The sequence below is a fragment of the Toxotes jaculatrix genome, chromosome 15 (assembly GCF_017976425.1).
Source record: "Toxotes jaculatrix isolate fToxJac2 chromosome 15, fToxJac2.pri, whole genome shotgun sequence".
Classification (NCBI taxonomy): domain Eukaryota; kingdom Metazoa; phylum Chordata; class Actinopteri; family Toxotidae; genus Toxotes; species Toxotes jaculatrix.
In genome coordinates this window covers 10,222,452-10,237,841 of record NC_054408.1, presented here as the reverse complement: position 1 = coordinate 10,237,841, position 15,390 = coordinate 10,222,452, and the positions used below count along the sequence as shown (strand labels likewise).

At 42.2% G+C, this 15,390-nt stretch overlaps 1 protein-coding gene across 1 annotated transcript in view; it reads left to right on the top strand.

Annotated features, from left to right (window-relative positions):
- The window catches only part of LOC121194763 (immunoglobulin superfamily member 3-like), a 65,634-nt gene extending 52,677 nt beyond the window's left edge, over positions 1 to 12,957 (top strand). Inside the window, exons 7-9 of the mRNA XM_041057777.1 lie at positions 5,644 to 6,054; positions 7,659 to 8,105; positions 8,795 to 12,957. Coding sequence (XP_040913711.1) covers positions 5,644 to 6,054; positions 7,659 to 8,105; positions 8,795 to 9,045 — 1,109 coding nt within the window. The 3' untranslated portion in view covers positions 9,046 to 12,957. The remainder of the gene's footprint in view (positions 1 to 5,643; positions 6,055 to 7,658; positions 8,106 to 8,794) is intronic.
- Positions 12,958 to 15,390: the final 2,433 nt, after the last annotated feature.

Here is a 15,390-nt window from a genome sequence, read left to right as displayed (position 1 = left end):
AGCTCAGCAGTGCCGCCTCCTGAATACACACACATATGGACTAGTTATTCTCCAGCCTGAACTAACTGAATAACCACTGTTCTCTGTGGTATAATGAGCATAATGTGTTTTATGCTTATTGGCAGACCACTTTCAAACACACACACACATCCAGGAAGGCACGCAGCTCAACATATGTCTTTATGCTCTCGCCACCATGCCAGCTTCTTTGGACTATTAATTTCCCAGCATTCCCCTGCCCTGACCCCCTGTCTTACTCCCCTCTTGTGCATCCTTTTTCCTGTCGGGGCAGCCTGTGACCAGCAATCAATCTCCCAGACAGACAGGAAGGAAGAAGGAAAGTGCCGTCAGTGCATCAGTGTGTTTGTACCGTTGGAGGAGAATAAAAATTATATGGGTGGAGGTAGCGTCTGTGTGTGCGGGGCTGCTGTTAATGTGCACAGATCCCCATAATTAGCCCAGTCTTAATGATATTGTAAGGGGAGTTGGAAAGGGGAGGGATGAGGAGTGGTAATATCCCTCTGACACAATGGGATCATAGATACATCGCAGTCATTAGCATAGAAATTAGGCTCCCAGTTTGGCAGAGGAACCACTTTTCCGTCAGGAAAACCCCGTTGCTTTACACCAGCAGCTCGCTCTGATCTTTGCCCCTTGGGGCAGAGGTCCAGACGGGCAGGGGGTGTGCAGCAGCACCCAGGGTTGTGTGTTTGAGCGTGTAGTGTTGCAGAGGCTGGCGAGGAGCAGCAAGCCAAAGTGAGCTATTCTGCAGGGGATCAGGGCATGTCTAAAGTCCTCAGTCCTTGACATGCTTGGGGTCCTGGCCGTGGATTAGCCCAAGGCTGTGCTAATGCTAATGCTTAAGGCGGAGCAGGCAGCCATTACTGTAAGTCCTCTGGAGTGGAGCTGGAGAGACTGCCTGCTGCTTTCCAAAATCCCCCCAGGAGCATGTTCTCACTTTCTATCTTTTACATCTCTCTCATCTTTTCCAGGCTCTCTCCCTCCCTCTGCACACTCAGTCTCACTCCTCCACTCTCTGTTGGTAGGTGCTTGTGAATATCTGTTCAGTTTGGTGATACATCCCTTAACTCTCCTATTTTTCTCTCACCCTGTCTTCTTTAAAAAAAAATCTCATCCTTCTCTCTGCACCTGCCTTTCCGCTTTTATTCATCGCTCTTTTCTCTTTATGTCTCTTTCTCCCTGTCTCTTCTCCACTCTGCCCTCCTTCAGCTAAGTGGTAGCATTACATCTGCGGCCCCAGTGGTTGTCAGCTCAGTGGTCATTAAGGGCATATTTGAATATATATAAAAAAGAGCAAAAATGTTAGGCAGAAACCCCATCGGCACCTCTGGTTCTCACACTTCATTTATGTCTCATTAATATTCATTAACCCACAGGTGAAGCTGCTGAATATTCATGTTAGTGTCAGGTGATTAGACAGAATGTGATCAGGAGAGACATAGATCATGGAAACACAGAAAAGAGGAAAGAGGTGATGAGTGGTCAAAACAATGTCTGTGATGAAAAGGAAATAACATTTCAACCCTTACGTTTAGATCCTGTCTTGTATTAAAAGACTTCACCTGGAGCGGCAACATGAAACAGAGATGGAAAATGAAATGAATTTCCTCTGTAGCCAAAGAATAAAGGATAACATTCTTTCATTTACAATCTTGGGCTGTATTCTCCTCCTCTGAACACTCGAGCCAGGCAGTTTCCTAGCTCCTTTGAAGTTATCCTAAAATTTTGTTACAAGCTGTGGTAAGTGTGCGTTGACATGCCACAGTATCATCCTTAGTTGCACACTTCTCCTCCCCCTGGACTCAAACTTGTTTTCATCTGCTCTGCTTCATAAACAACAGTTGTGTGGTGTAGCTTTTGGGGTTTGGGGTGCACTTTGCTATCTTTCTTCCTTATCAAAACTGAGCTGTTTCTAGCCTTTGTGTACTCACCTTCACTGATAAATAAAAGGAATAAAGACAGCTTTGTCTCAACTCTGCAGTTTCCTGTAGCTATTAAACAGACAAATTGGGCACACATGGGAAAGGGGTGAGACAAGAGTTCAATGAGCCAATTAGTGACTGTACTGTGCATTTGTGTGTGTTTGTGTGTACTGTAATGAAGGGTATATGCCCAGGAAACTGCTGAAACACAAGTGGCTCTAGTGGAGCTGAGATAGTTGTTGGGTAAGAGGCACCCTGTCTGGATATCATTTCATTTCCATTCTGCACAATAAAATATTTCTTGCACATTTTTGAAGAGCAACAATCAGACCTTTTTGATTACATTTTTTTAATCATGCCTGTTGTTGTAAACTAAAGGAAGATTCTGATTACAAGATAATCAGATAATCAGTGAGGTCCTTATGGGTGTCTTAGCCATGCCATGTTGTTTAAGTAGACAGGGTTGCCTTGGAAACCACAGCAGAAGCAGGTAAAGAGTATGAGATGACATCAACATATGGGTTAACTTCAAAATTATTATGAATATAGTCTACCACTATATTATTATTATATTATTATAAATCATGTATTTATTTATATATTTTGCCCATTATCCTGCAGCTGACCAAAACCAAAAAAAGAGGAGAAAAGAGGAAGTATAGAAATGTGCACTTAAAATAAGAACATGCACTTTTATTTCGGCTGAGACCAGGTTTGACTGGCACATGAACTAATGCAGAGCAGTGAGAACATGTGTTTCCAATTACAGGTTTTTCTTACTTTGTAGATGCACCCTTGAGACTCATTAAAGAAACACAGTAGCAAAGAACATGTGATCACAACTAAAAATAGGTATTGACCACTTGGCTTACACACAAGAACACAGAGCTACTGTTGCTGTGAAGGGACTGCACATACATGATGAGCACATGATGAGCACATACATGTTGGAGATGTATGATTAATCTGGCTCCTGAGGTTGGGTCTCCTCCCACTACATAATGAATCTGCCCTCATCAATACCACATACACAAAAACACAGCACACTGTACATACATCATTGAATGAATTTTTGGCCTTTTTTTTTTTTTTTTTTTTTACTTGTGTCAGCAGATGCATTGATGTAACTGTCATAGGGCAGCTGTAGCTGAAGCTCACTCTGTGGGAATGGACACGTGTCAGAGGATGTGACTGGCTGTCTGTGTAGTCACTGTTCTCGCACTGAGACATTTCTCAGCATGAGAACAGTGGAGGGAGTGGAGACTTTAAGGTTGTTTTGGGACAAAAAAAGACAGTGTTTCACTTACATCTGTTTCTCTTCTGCCTTTCTGCTCATTGCTCTTCCATTTTATTTCTCCCTCTTCCTCTGCTTGAGCGAGTGCTTAGTTATAATAATTTGTAATAGCGCGTGATGCTACCTAATAAGGCTTGAATAATTAGCCTGTTTTAGATTTGAAAAAACATTTCTGTAAACCCTGATGTTCGGCAACAGGCTTTCAGCCCTCAGTTTTTCTCCTAGCTGCGGATTCAAACTTCAAATGGGAACGGCAGAGAATTGCTTTGTCCTGTGCCAATCCAATCCTGCATGGTTCCACTTCAGGAGGTTCGGAGGTAATTCTCCTGCAAAAAAAATGATTGCCAGGATTCCGCAGGGCTCGGCAGTAATTCCGGATGGGAAGATTGTCAGGCTTCCTACCAAGTCTCTAGTGAGTACAGAGGCAATGATGATAACTAATTTGAGATGCTAGCTTGAAATGCCGTTGCACAACAGGGTGGTCTGTCGATGCCTCGTAGCAATGCATCTTTTGGATGCAACCAAATGTGTATATACTGTATGTATAATGCAAATGTGCAGAGTTGCAAATGGCGACCATTTGAGCATACTCTCCAGTCTGTGGATAAGGGTGAGGTTTTCTGGGCAGATGGCTGTGACCCTAGGCAGTCAATCAGTCAGTCAGTCATAGCAGAGCTTAGCCTGAGCTTGGAGGGTAAAATCGGAGATGCAGAGGAGCTGTTTAAGAATGCAAGAGAAACATGGTAGATAGAGCATTTTGTATGGGGTCACCATGTTTCTGATTAGATTTGCTTATTGTTTTTATGCTGCTTGAAACACCAGAGTTTTAGCACCAATACAAACATTATACTTTTTTATAGCAGTGAGGAATATAAATATGTTTTCTACCTTTTTTTCTGTTGACAGTTTTTGATACTGTTCTGCGGATACATTTCAATCTATGGGCACATTTCAAAAAGTATGGAAATTTAATACCCATCCTTATTCCTAGTCACAAATGAAAAATACCTGACTTATAAAAATATCTGACTGATTTAAATAAGGGTCAAACAGTTTGACTTACGTATTTTCAAACCGAAAGTTTGTTTTTCTATAATATAAATATAAATAAAAACTGCATTTGAAGGGTTTCTTGGAGCATATTAACGTTTTTAAAAAATTTTCCCATGTGTAAACTGGTTGTCATTTATGTATTAACAAATTGCCTGGTGAGTTATTTAGACAGTTCTGGCAGGCATCCGGTCCACTGATCCAGAAATAGGTATTCCTTTTTCATCCTGGTGGGAAGAGGTGGAAACATGACATACCATGCACTTGCATGTCTGCTGCTGAGATCAATTAAGGGAATTTGTTTCCCCAAATTATTCTCAGCCAGCAAACAACTCTTGGATTGCTTGTCTGTTTGCCAGCACTAGAAAGTGCTACCAATCAGATTGTCATGGTTTACGTTAAATGCGGTTATAACTGGTGATTAAGATGGTCTGACAAATTTCCAGTATCTAATAATTATCTCAATTATTTTAAGATCTCAAGATAAAGTAGTGGCCTAATTTATGTCATGTAATGTCAAATGTTATTTACAGAAGGCATGAAAACTATATTGCAAGTGTTTTGTTTGAGAAGTCTGAGGTCAAATTCTTTTTTGCTGTGTGTCTTAATGTTTTTTTTTAATACATCTTGTGTAAGGGATGTGTGTGTGTGTGTGTGTGTGTGTGTGTGTGTGTGTGTGTTTTCCACATGCTCTGTGCTGTAATAATCCTCCCCCCAAGCATTTGACAGCAGGGCTCTGGTCGCGGTCACACCTGATGTACCTGCAGCTAATCCTATCCCAACCGATGTCACTGTAACCAATCCTGTCACAGCACTCAGGGCAGCCTCAGCTCCTTCCTGACATCTCAGTCACACCTCTCTATCGTCTCCTCCCTTTCCTATGTGCTCTCTTCCCGTCTTTGCTTGACTTTATAAATGCATTCCTTCTTCCGTCTCCTTCCTTCTCTTTCTGGCAGGCTGACAGACCCCCTGCTCTGCTTTTGTCTTGTATCTTACCTAATAACATACTCCTTCTCCTTCACCCTTGTCTCTTCTGCTGTTCTGCATCTTATCTTACATTTCTACCTTGATACAAACAAACCTCCCATCCCCTCAGCTTTCATTTGCCTGACATTTCCACCTCCTTTCCCGCGTATTTCTTTCTATTTCTTTGTCACCTGCTGCACCCACCCACGCACCACTATCTTTTCCTGCCCTGCTGCCACCAGAAATAAATCCAGCTACAGGTCGTCTGTCACACAACAGAAATTGCATTGTGTACCTGTCACCAATGTTCACATTTTCCTGCACCCAAAGGAATGACTGTCTGCTCTTTCTCTTTCCCTCCTGAACCCCCTCTCCCTTAATTTTTTACAGAGAGTAAGCTGCGAGTGCAAAAGATCAACCAGTCTCAGGTGTACCCAGAGGACAGTCGTGTCAGGATCAATTGCACTATCACTTCCCAGACCAGCCAGGACTCCCAGCACGCTGTGCTGTGGTATGTGAGGCGCGCAACGGGGTCAGAAGCTGATGAGCTCCTGCTGAGAATTGAGCGCTCGGGGGCCTTTGAGTATGGCGCCTACGCAGATGAGGAGAGACTTCGACGTCGTGTGCAGGCCGAGAGGCTGTCACCCCGTTCCTATGTGCTGACACTGAACAGGGCAGAGAGCAGCGATTCTGGGACGTACTACTGCCTGGTGGAAGAGTGGCTGAGTGACCCAGATGGAGCCTGGTATCGACTCTCCCGGGAGTCATCAGGGTTCACGCAGGTTCTGGTCAGACAGCCAGGTGAGCAAGGGGTCAAAATGAATATTCACTTTAACAAAACACTTATTTATTCACACTACAGAGAAGCATCAGCTGCCACTTTAGACCTGCATATTGTCCTGTTTTAGGTCAGCTAAACATTTTTAAGCCTCCAAATTGCATTCCCATCACCTTGTCCCCCACACTGTGGTCTGCTCAAGGCCGTCTCGCTCTGATGACCTTACACCTGCCCTGGGCCAGAGCTCAGGTGGCAAAAAAAAAGCCAGAGGGCAAAGCCTGGCTCAGACGAAGAACCTAATCCTCATGTCCAGTACTCAAAAACTTCCAGAGTGCTCAAAGCCATGATGTAGTTACTGCCGCCCAGACCCTGACATCCCACCTTATGACTGTTATCTCGAATACACTCCACATATCTTCTTCTCTCCCTGACTGAATTTTTCATTACTCTAACCACGACTTTCCCTCCATTCCTGTACAATGAAACTCCATACCCCCAAATGCAAATAAATAATATTAGTAATAATAAATAAATAATGACTCTATTCCACACGCCAGCTGAAGGTGACTTTTTTTTCAGACATCTCCAAGAGCCGTGCTCTTCTGCCAGGTGTCCTTTTTATAATCCAGACTGAAATCCTTGATATGGCACCTGTCCAACTAAAACGTGAGGACCTAAAATGTCTGGTCATAGGCCAGAAAGGCAAGGAAAACGCCTGTATTTTATGTAGATAGTGAAGCTGGCACTGCCCTACAATTAATGAAGCTACAGCACGCATACAAATATGGAGATTTATAGCATGCTTTTTTGTATGAGACTTACCTGTCATTCTGTGATTTAGTTTCAACTTTGATTCGAAAAGTCAAGACATGGTTGTGCAAGCTTACCAGGGGCCTGGGTTATTATTAAGCAATCAGGAAGGTAAAGTATATTTTTCATAACCATGTAGATTTTAACTTCTAATGATATATGGAAAAAGTCCATAAGATAAATAGAAAATGCGGTGTAAATATTATGGATATTCATAAAGGTGCTAAAAATTGCATTCACCTAGAAAGTCATCCAGAAATCTGCTTGTCGAGAGGAAAGATGAGGGGAGATGTGTGCCAGCACATTTTTTTTTTCCTGCTCTCCTGCTGTCCTTTCTGCTTCTCGTTTTGCCTTAACAAGAAGCCTGTTCCAAACTGTGTGAGAGGAGCCCATGCAAGCCAGGACTTTTACTTCCATTTTTTTTTTTAACTGCAGTGGAACTGGGTCATTGTACCACCCGTGAAGGGCTGTCACATACCTGTACAGACAGACACACTAGCCTTGGGCTAGGATCTAACCTTGATGAAAAGCTCGAAGTCTGGTGATAGCCATGGGGACCACTGTGGGATTTATTCATTTTTGTCTTTTGTTTGCACAGTTTAGAAGTTTTGTGTCCCGGGTATGCATAATCGCACACTGTTTTTATGGTGTTATTTTGAGTTCATTACAACAGCAACTAACAGTTATTTGAATTATCAATTAATCAAGTGATTATTTTCTTGACTAATTGTTTTATCTGTGAAATGTCTTTCAATACTTATCCACATTTTTTCCCCCATCTTTTTTCTCTCTCTATTATCTTCTTGGGCCTCTGCAGAGGTGCGACTGCAGGTAGAGGAGATGGAGTCAAATGTGACAGTTGAAGAGTCCAGTTCAATCCGACTGGGCTGTAGCATTCCTTCCCAGTCGTCCAGAGACTCCCGCTTCTCTGTGTCCTGGTATGTGGAGCACACCGATGACGAGGACAATGAAGACCAGCCAGGTGAGGAAGACAGGGAGCGGGAGTGTGTGTTCTCCATCGGCCATGATGCTGTTTTTGGAAATGGAAACTGCAGCCCCAGAGAGGAGGCGGGGCCTAATTCCCGTCTGCAGTTTGAGAGGATGGCCTCTGACCAGTACAGCCTGACCATTCAAGGAGCCCGCCCCACAGACGCAGGCCGGTACTACTGCCATGTAGAGGAGTGGCTTCTTAACCCCCGCAATGCATGGTACCGCCTGGCCACCAACAACTCTGGGTTCACTATCGTCAATGTACTGCAGCAAGGTTAGTCCTTAATTAAACTAAATCCTTTGAGCTTCCCTGAATGTAGATGAAAATGAACACTGTGACAAAGCAACACTTGTATCAATGGCTGTCCTCTTACATTATACTGGCAATTTAAGACCGTAGAGGTTCTTCAGATAGCAGAATAGGATTTAATTTTACTGCTTCTCCTTTGAATGTTTTGTCTCACACTATGTTCTATTATATTGCCCAATCCTAACATGTCCTCTTGTAAGAATAGAATATGTAACAAGAGAATATTATTAGTCCAGTTAAGGGGCTCTCAGAAATTCTGTATGTCATCCTTGCTTTGGATGATCTGGCTCCACCAGTCACAACATTTATTTTTAAGACGGGAGCAACCCCAGTTAAAGATGGCCACCCACTGTTTAGCATTAGAGTAAATTAATAGTGTCAAAAGTAGTTTTGGGATCTAAAGAATTCAACTAGATTCATTCACCAATGTCAACAACTAGATGAAGGTCATTTATAGCTTTAAGCAGTGCATTTTACATGCTAGAAGAGGCATAAAATCCAAATCTGAATTAAATCAAAAAGCCCATTTCACTTCTGTCATAATCAACTTGTCAGTGACCATTTTCTTCGGGACCATACCAGGGATGGCTTTTACAAAACAAATGTTTCTGTATCTGTGAAAAGCTTTTGATTTGTTAATTCTCTCTCCACAGTGTCCACCCTCCAGTCAGTGGTGTGCTCCAATGACTCCCTCTTCTACTTTGTCTTCTTTTACCCCTTCCCCATCTTCGGCATCCTCCTCATCGCCGTGCTGCTAGTGCGCTACAAGAGCCGCAACAACAGCAAGAGCCAAGAAGGCAAGAACGGCGCCCCCCTCCTGTGGATTAAAGAACCTCACCTTAGTTACTCTCCCACCTGTTTGGACCCACCTGCGCTCAGCCTGCACCCAGGCTCGGTTGACTAAGCAAGGGTCCTTCTCCTCCTGTCTCGCACGCATTGTGGATCCAGCCAACACGATGCCAGGGAGCAGATCTGGACTCCACCTTCAGACCTTACTGTCGTTCACTGCTGTGTCGATTTAGTCAATCAGTTGATCAGTTTAAAAATTCCTACCCTGGTGGCTGCCTGTTTCATGTTAACAGCTGTGTGTGTTTGGGTGTGTGTGGGTGTGTGGACTAGAATGAGCGTGCGATGTTAACAATTGTGTGAGTGTAAAATGAAGGGCAAGAGACTATCATGAGCCTCTCTCATTTTTTTGTTTTCTGTGAAACTTAATCTCATAGCTGCATTTTGATTTTTATTACTCTGAATATTTGTCTATTTTTCAAAAGAGAAAAAAAAACTGCGCACATGAGATCATTGGCCAATCCGGGAAGAACATTTAAGAGAAGGAACTCTATAATCGACTCTGGCACTGAGCGGATGCCAAAAAAAAGTCTCCGCACTGATCCAAGAGCAGCCACAGCCTGGCCCACTATGTTGGTTGCCATAGTGATGCTCTGCGCCCACTGACTCCGTAGCTGATGACTTGGTTTCCAGCCTGCATAGAGACAAAGGCAAGGACACACAAGTCTGTGTCCTGAGTGAGGATGTGTGTATGTGTGTTGGCCCACCTGCCTCCACAATGAATTTGCCTTGGCAGACAGAAACAGGTCCTGGTGCGCCACTTAAACACTGCCAGACACTCTGGCCTTAGTGAGAGACTGCTCCGCTCTTCTCTTCTATCCTCTTCCTCTCTGAAAAGAGAGAAAAAGTGGGAGGGAGGGAGGTCATAAATGATGGAGAATAAATGAACAGCTTTCTCCTGCCGAGGATATACGTACTTTAACACAAGGAATTTTTTTCAGTGCCAAGTCCTCCTAATTTCCATGCTGACATCAGCCAATATCTGAAGTTTTTGGGTGGGGGGGGGGGGGGGGGGGGGGGGGGTGCTGATTGATTCTGAGGCAGATTGTAAATATGTCTGCTTACTTCCTGCTGTGGGTTTATGGGCCTCATGGGCAAAAGGGTCATTTTTACACTCATGTTAAATCTGATGAATTATCCTTCTTAGATCGCACAGTGGGGGTCACAGACTGAAATTAAATTCTTGCACATTTCTTTAAGTTGCCCAGTGTGACCACTTTGTCGTCCTGTCTTTAAAAGATATCAGAAGCTTAAAAGATGCATAGTAGTTTAAAAAAGACTTTTGATTTCTTAAGAGCAACACGGAAGATTGCTAATGTGTAGATGTGTAGTTTAACACTCTAAAATGTAATCTGCACATTATAAGAAAACAAATTGATGGGTGGGGGCAAATGTTTGACTTTTGTGTTTATTTTAAAGATTTTTCTATTTATTGTTTTATACTACTTTGCATAGCTTTGTAAGTTTTTTTTTTTGCTTTGAAATTCTCTAAAAACTGTGCTGCTTGTGTTGCCAGGCAACTGCACCAAGCAGATTATGTCAATAGCCTGTGTGTTGGCAATGTGGTAGATGTAGAAATGCTAGATTTGTCCTGCGCATTGCAGTCTGTAGCATTTCATACCAGATTGTCAAGTTTGGTCAGTGTCAAAACACTGTATATCTATATCTATAATGGAATTTACTGTGGCTTTACATGTACAGTAGTTGAACAGACAAGTCACAAAAATGGATTCACTTACTGCTTTTTTGCTTGAGTCGCATTTATTTAGTGAAATGTGATGTAACACCTAGGTAGGACGTTTGATTAAAAACAACTGAAACTGAACTGCTAAAACGTCTTCTAATCATGGATTCTAGCTGAAGGCGTATCTCCTCAGCTCCCCTGACGCAAGGCAGAAGGGTTGAAAATCTGTGTCGCCTTCCCTGGAATGCAACAGCCAGGAGAGGTGAGAAATCCTTTACCCGACCTGGGCCTAACCCTTTCACTGCCAGACTGGACATGAAAACTCTTGAAAAACTTGACATTGTTGTCTCAATCGTGTCAACATGTATATTGCATGACAATATTGCAGGAGGAATTTTGATGTTTTGTAAACTTTGAACTCTTTGAGCATTGTGTTTGTGTGACAGAGCAGTGCCCAACCCCTCCCGACTTCCTGAGCCAAGAGTCAACACAAAGCCCAGCCCCTTGTCATTTACAATATTTGACTGCCAATGATACCCTTTGAACCTGTGAAGTAATCTATTTCAAGAATGGGTGTTGTGGAGATTGTGTTTGATATTATTGCTCATATTTGTCCTTTTAATGCTTTGCTTTTATGCAGCACTTCGTTAAACAGATTTATGTCATAAAAAGCAAAAACGTACGTAGCTGATACTGACACAAGGCACAGAGTTCTGAGATTTCAGCTTCCTTCACTGTTTTTCAAGTTAATCAATCCATTTCAAGTAGACCACACCATTTCAGGTGGAGAAGAGCTGGTGCTATTAGAAATGTAATGCATGTGCAGCAAATTCAGCTACAACTAAACTGATCGATGTCTTCAAGGAAAAGGCCCATCGATTAGCTGCCTGTCTGCTCATTATGTGTTTGCAAGTGTTTTTATAAAATAGATATTGATGTGAATTAATAATCTTTAGCTAAGAAAATGGTTAGAGTGCACACTCAACCACAGTTAGGTGCCAGACAAAAGCGCCACACAGTGAATAAAGATAAGTAGTCCTCGCTCTGAATATTCCAAGTTCTCAAGTAATTAATGAGGCAACATTTCATTTTTATAAAGGTCTTACTCACACCCGTGTGAGAAGAAAAAAATTGTGTAATTACAATTAGGAGAGCACATGAAACAAAATCATATATGCAAAAACATTACCGTCTATATTCATACACATTTCTGAAAAGGCACAATGATAAAAATATGTACAATGTTGTGATTGTGCATGAAAAACATTTGTAAATAGTCAAGTTTGGGGTTTTTTGCATCATGTGACCTCCTGATTTTCTGTGCATGTATATCCAGTTTTTCTCTCACAGGAAGTTAGTAAAGACCTTGGTGGTCAAAATGTTGCCTCATTAAGTTGCAATATTCAGCATGGGAACTACCTCTCTCTTTCCATCACACACAGTCTTTAGCCTCCTGCTGCTATTTGATGCAATGCTAGTGCAAGTCAAAGGTGTGTATATATATCAAAACATCAGGGAAGCCATTCTGTGCATTTTCAGGCCGTATCACCAGGAATAACTGATGGAGCTGTTGGAAAGGTCTTGTGTTCTTGTGTGATTTGACAGCAGTGGTTGCATATCTTACTGACTTGCATTTGCATTGGCAGTAAATGCTAACATGAAGCTGATTTTGGTTTTTCATAAGTAATAAAAACTAGAGGAGTTTGTTTTTTGGTTGAATAATTGTATTTATAAATCTTGGAACATTCATAGAGTTGCAGGTTGGGTAAATGGTGCCACTGAACAGCTGAGCTGCTTCAGCTTCACTGTGTATATCGCATAATCCTATATTTAATTCAACTCATCTTTCTAGACTTGAGCCAGGAAGTGTGTAGGGTATGGTCGTGGTGTGTGATGTCACAGTGCTGCTGCCATCATTGGAGCTGTACACAAACTCTGAGTGGTGAGTGATTTTTATTTTTTTTGTAATTTTTTTTTTTTTGTAGTAGTAATAATATTAATACCATCCATTGCTGCCTCCCAAGATTCCTCCAGACGTTCTGACAGTGTTGTAGCTGCATTTTGAGGGCTGCATGTATTGGCTGTGTGCTGGCTCCAGATTTAGGTGTAAAATAGTTTGTGGTGATGTTTTCATTTCAGCCAGTGATGCTTTATTTTCAGTGATGTATTTTTATATGACCATGGTTTGTTTTTTTCTTTTATTATTCTGTCTAATAGTTGCCATCGTGACCATGAAAAAGGCACTTTGCTATTGTCAGTTTATTGCAATAAAATACATTCAGTGTATCTTCCTGTTTTCTTTTCAACCACATGAAGGTTGCAGTATTTGAAGACGGGTTGTTAAAACAACATATTAACTGAGTTTTCTCACAACAACCGTGATGCACTAAAATACTACCAGCACCCTTCCCAGCAATCTAGTTCGGCTTTAACCATAAACACAAGGTTAATGCCCTGCAGGCTGCGGGGTCTTGTCGAGTCGGCGTGGGATTTTAACCTCTGAGCCCCTCAACAACGTGAGGGTTTACTTACACTGCAGGTTCCGTTCGGTCTCTGTGTGTATGTGTCTTTTTGAGTAGAGGAGAGAGAAGGATTGGGTCAGCAAGTCAGAGGATAAATGATGCTTAGAGGGCCTCCTGCAAGTTAACCAGGCACTTTTTTGACAGCCTCAGCAAATCACGTCTCACCATTCATAACTCATAACCAATGCAGATGGACTCTCTCACTCTTCCTCCCCCTCTCCCTCTCACCTACACACATACCTCCAAAGCAGTAAACTGCAGTCCTCCACCAGTCCATGCCATTCATAAACTTCTCTCTGACTCCTTTTCCCATGAATTCATATTAACTCATATTGATGCACACATACCCAATGAAACCAAGAATGAATGCTTCCATCCATTCCATAAATCATGCTGACAGTAAGGGAAAACAGCATTCACTACAAGAAAAATCATAGTTTGGTGTTTGCATGCAGAGTTACTAGATCCTTTTCTGGATTCTGTGATGCATTCAGGTTCCCCTGCAAGACCTTTTGGTCAACTCTTGACAAAACAATCTGCCTTGACTGAAAGCGCCCCCACACTCAAAGATCTATTGATGCTGCAAGCACTGATAGCAGGCACCCTGATACTGCTGGTGTTATTGTCAGCCAGCGCGTCACAACTTCACAGGATGCAAAGACACCATATCCTCCCCCTTTAAGCACTATCTCCCTGTCCCACTTTCTCCCTGATTTTTGTTCTGTCTCCATTTTGTCAAGCACACACCCGATGAGGAAAGATCTGTTTTGCATAAAAGTAAGCAACACTCACAAGTCCATAGTCCTCGCTGAGGATGCAGACACCAGAGGGCACACATGGGCAGACAGTACTTAACGATCCGGAGCAGCAGGGGCAGCAGTGAGGCAAATATATTATGATTTATTACCAGTGAGAGAGGTAGCAGTGAAGAGAATGCAAAGACAGGACATGTCTCCTCCAGCTTTCACTGTGGTGAGCTTGGATGAATTGTAAACAAGGACAGAGAGAAAAATCCATGAAACCCAGTACAGATAAACAGAATACGAGTGTGAATAGCAAAAGGAAATATTTGCTCGCTTACAAGCACATGTTGACTTAACACACAATGCTCAGCAAACACTATATATAAGCTGGACAGACAGGTTGTTGTGTTCTTAGAAGTGAAGACGTGAGGGAGGCAGAGCTACAAAATGAACAGCTTGTAGAGTGTGACTGGTCTGCTGAGGCCTGTGCACAGCTTGTTGTACTCACCTTTGTGTGGTTCAACTCTCTTAGTGATCTAAGTGTGAGTCAGAGTCAATATGAACAGTGAACAATCCTGCTAATACAGACATTCACGTCTCAAAGTGATGTGCTTGTTTTCCTCTCGATGGTCTAAGTATAGGGGCAATGTAAGTGAGCAATAAAAGTAGGAGGAGAGCAGATGTTCGCTGCACATTCGCTGCACTACAATTTACTATTGATGGATCAGAAGCAGTCAGTAATCTCTTGGACAGTGTTATCTGTGAAAATTCTGCTGGAAAAAAAGAATCAATAGTTGTATTAAGGGCCTGTTAGTTAAAGCTGTTTACTGCAAAGAAAGAAAAAAAAGACAAGAGTTTGCTGATGATTATCATGAAAACTCCAGGCAAATCACATGATTCGCATCAAGCTCAAAACACACAAGACACATACTGACATCCAAACAACAAAAACACTGATGGTCCCACATCATTCATTATGAATTAAAAACATGCACAAATTTACAAACACACACACTGGAATATTCTCATCTCATCCATAATTGATTAACACTAAAATCGTGGGTATACTTCCACTGGCTCTGTCTAAGATGGAATAAACTGATGTTAAGGTTGCTACAAAGGCAGCATTCCCCCGGGGAGCTTTGCATTTAGTCTCTCTAGTCTCTGGGGCCCTGGGAAAGCCTGAAGATTCCGATTTAGAGCTAATTAACTGTTCCAGGCATTTGTGGTTTTATTTGTTTTATTGAGAATTTAAATGAGCATTTAGTACCTGATAGGTGGATTGACCTTGCAAGATTTATCAGTCCTTGGATATGTTTTGCCAAGGCCATTTCTTCTTGACCTTTCCTATTAAAGCTCATTTCAAGTTTGGTCAAAGTACATAGGACTTTTAACTCTCAATGGCAGTAGAGGCATTTTAACATGTAGCTTCTATGAAAAAGAGCAGATGAAGG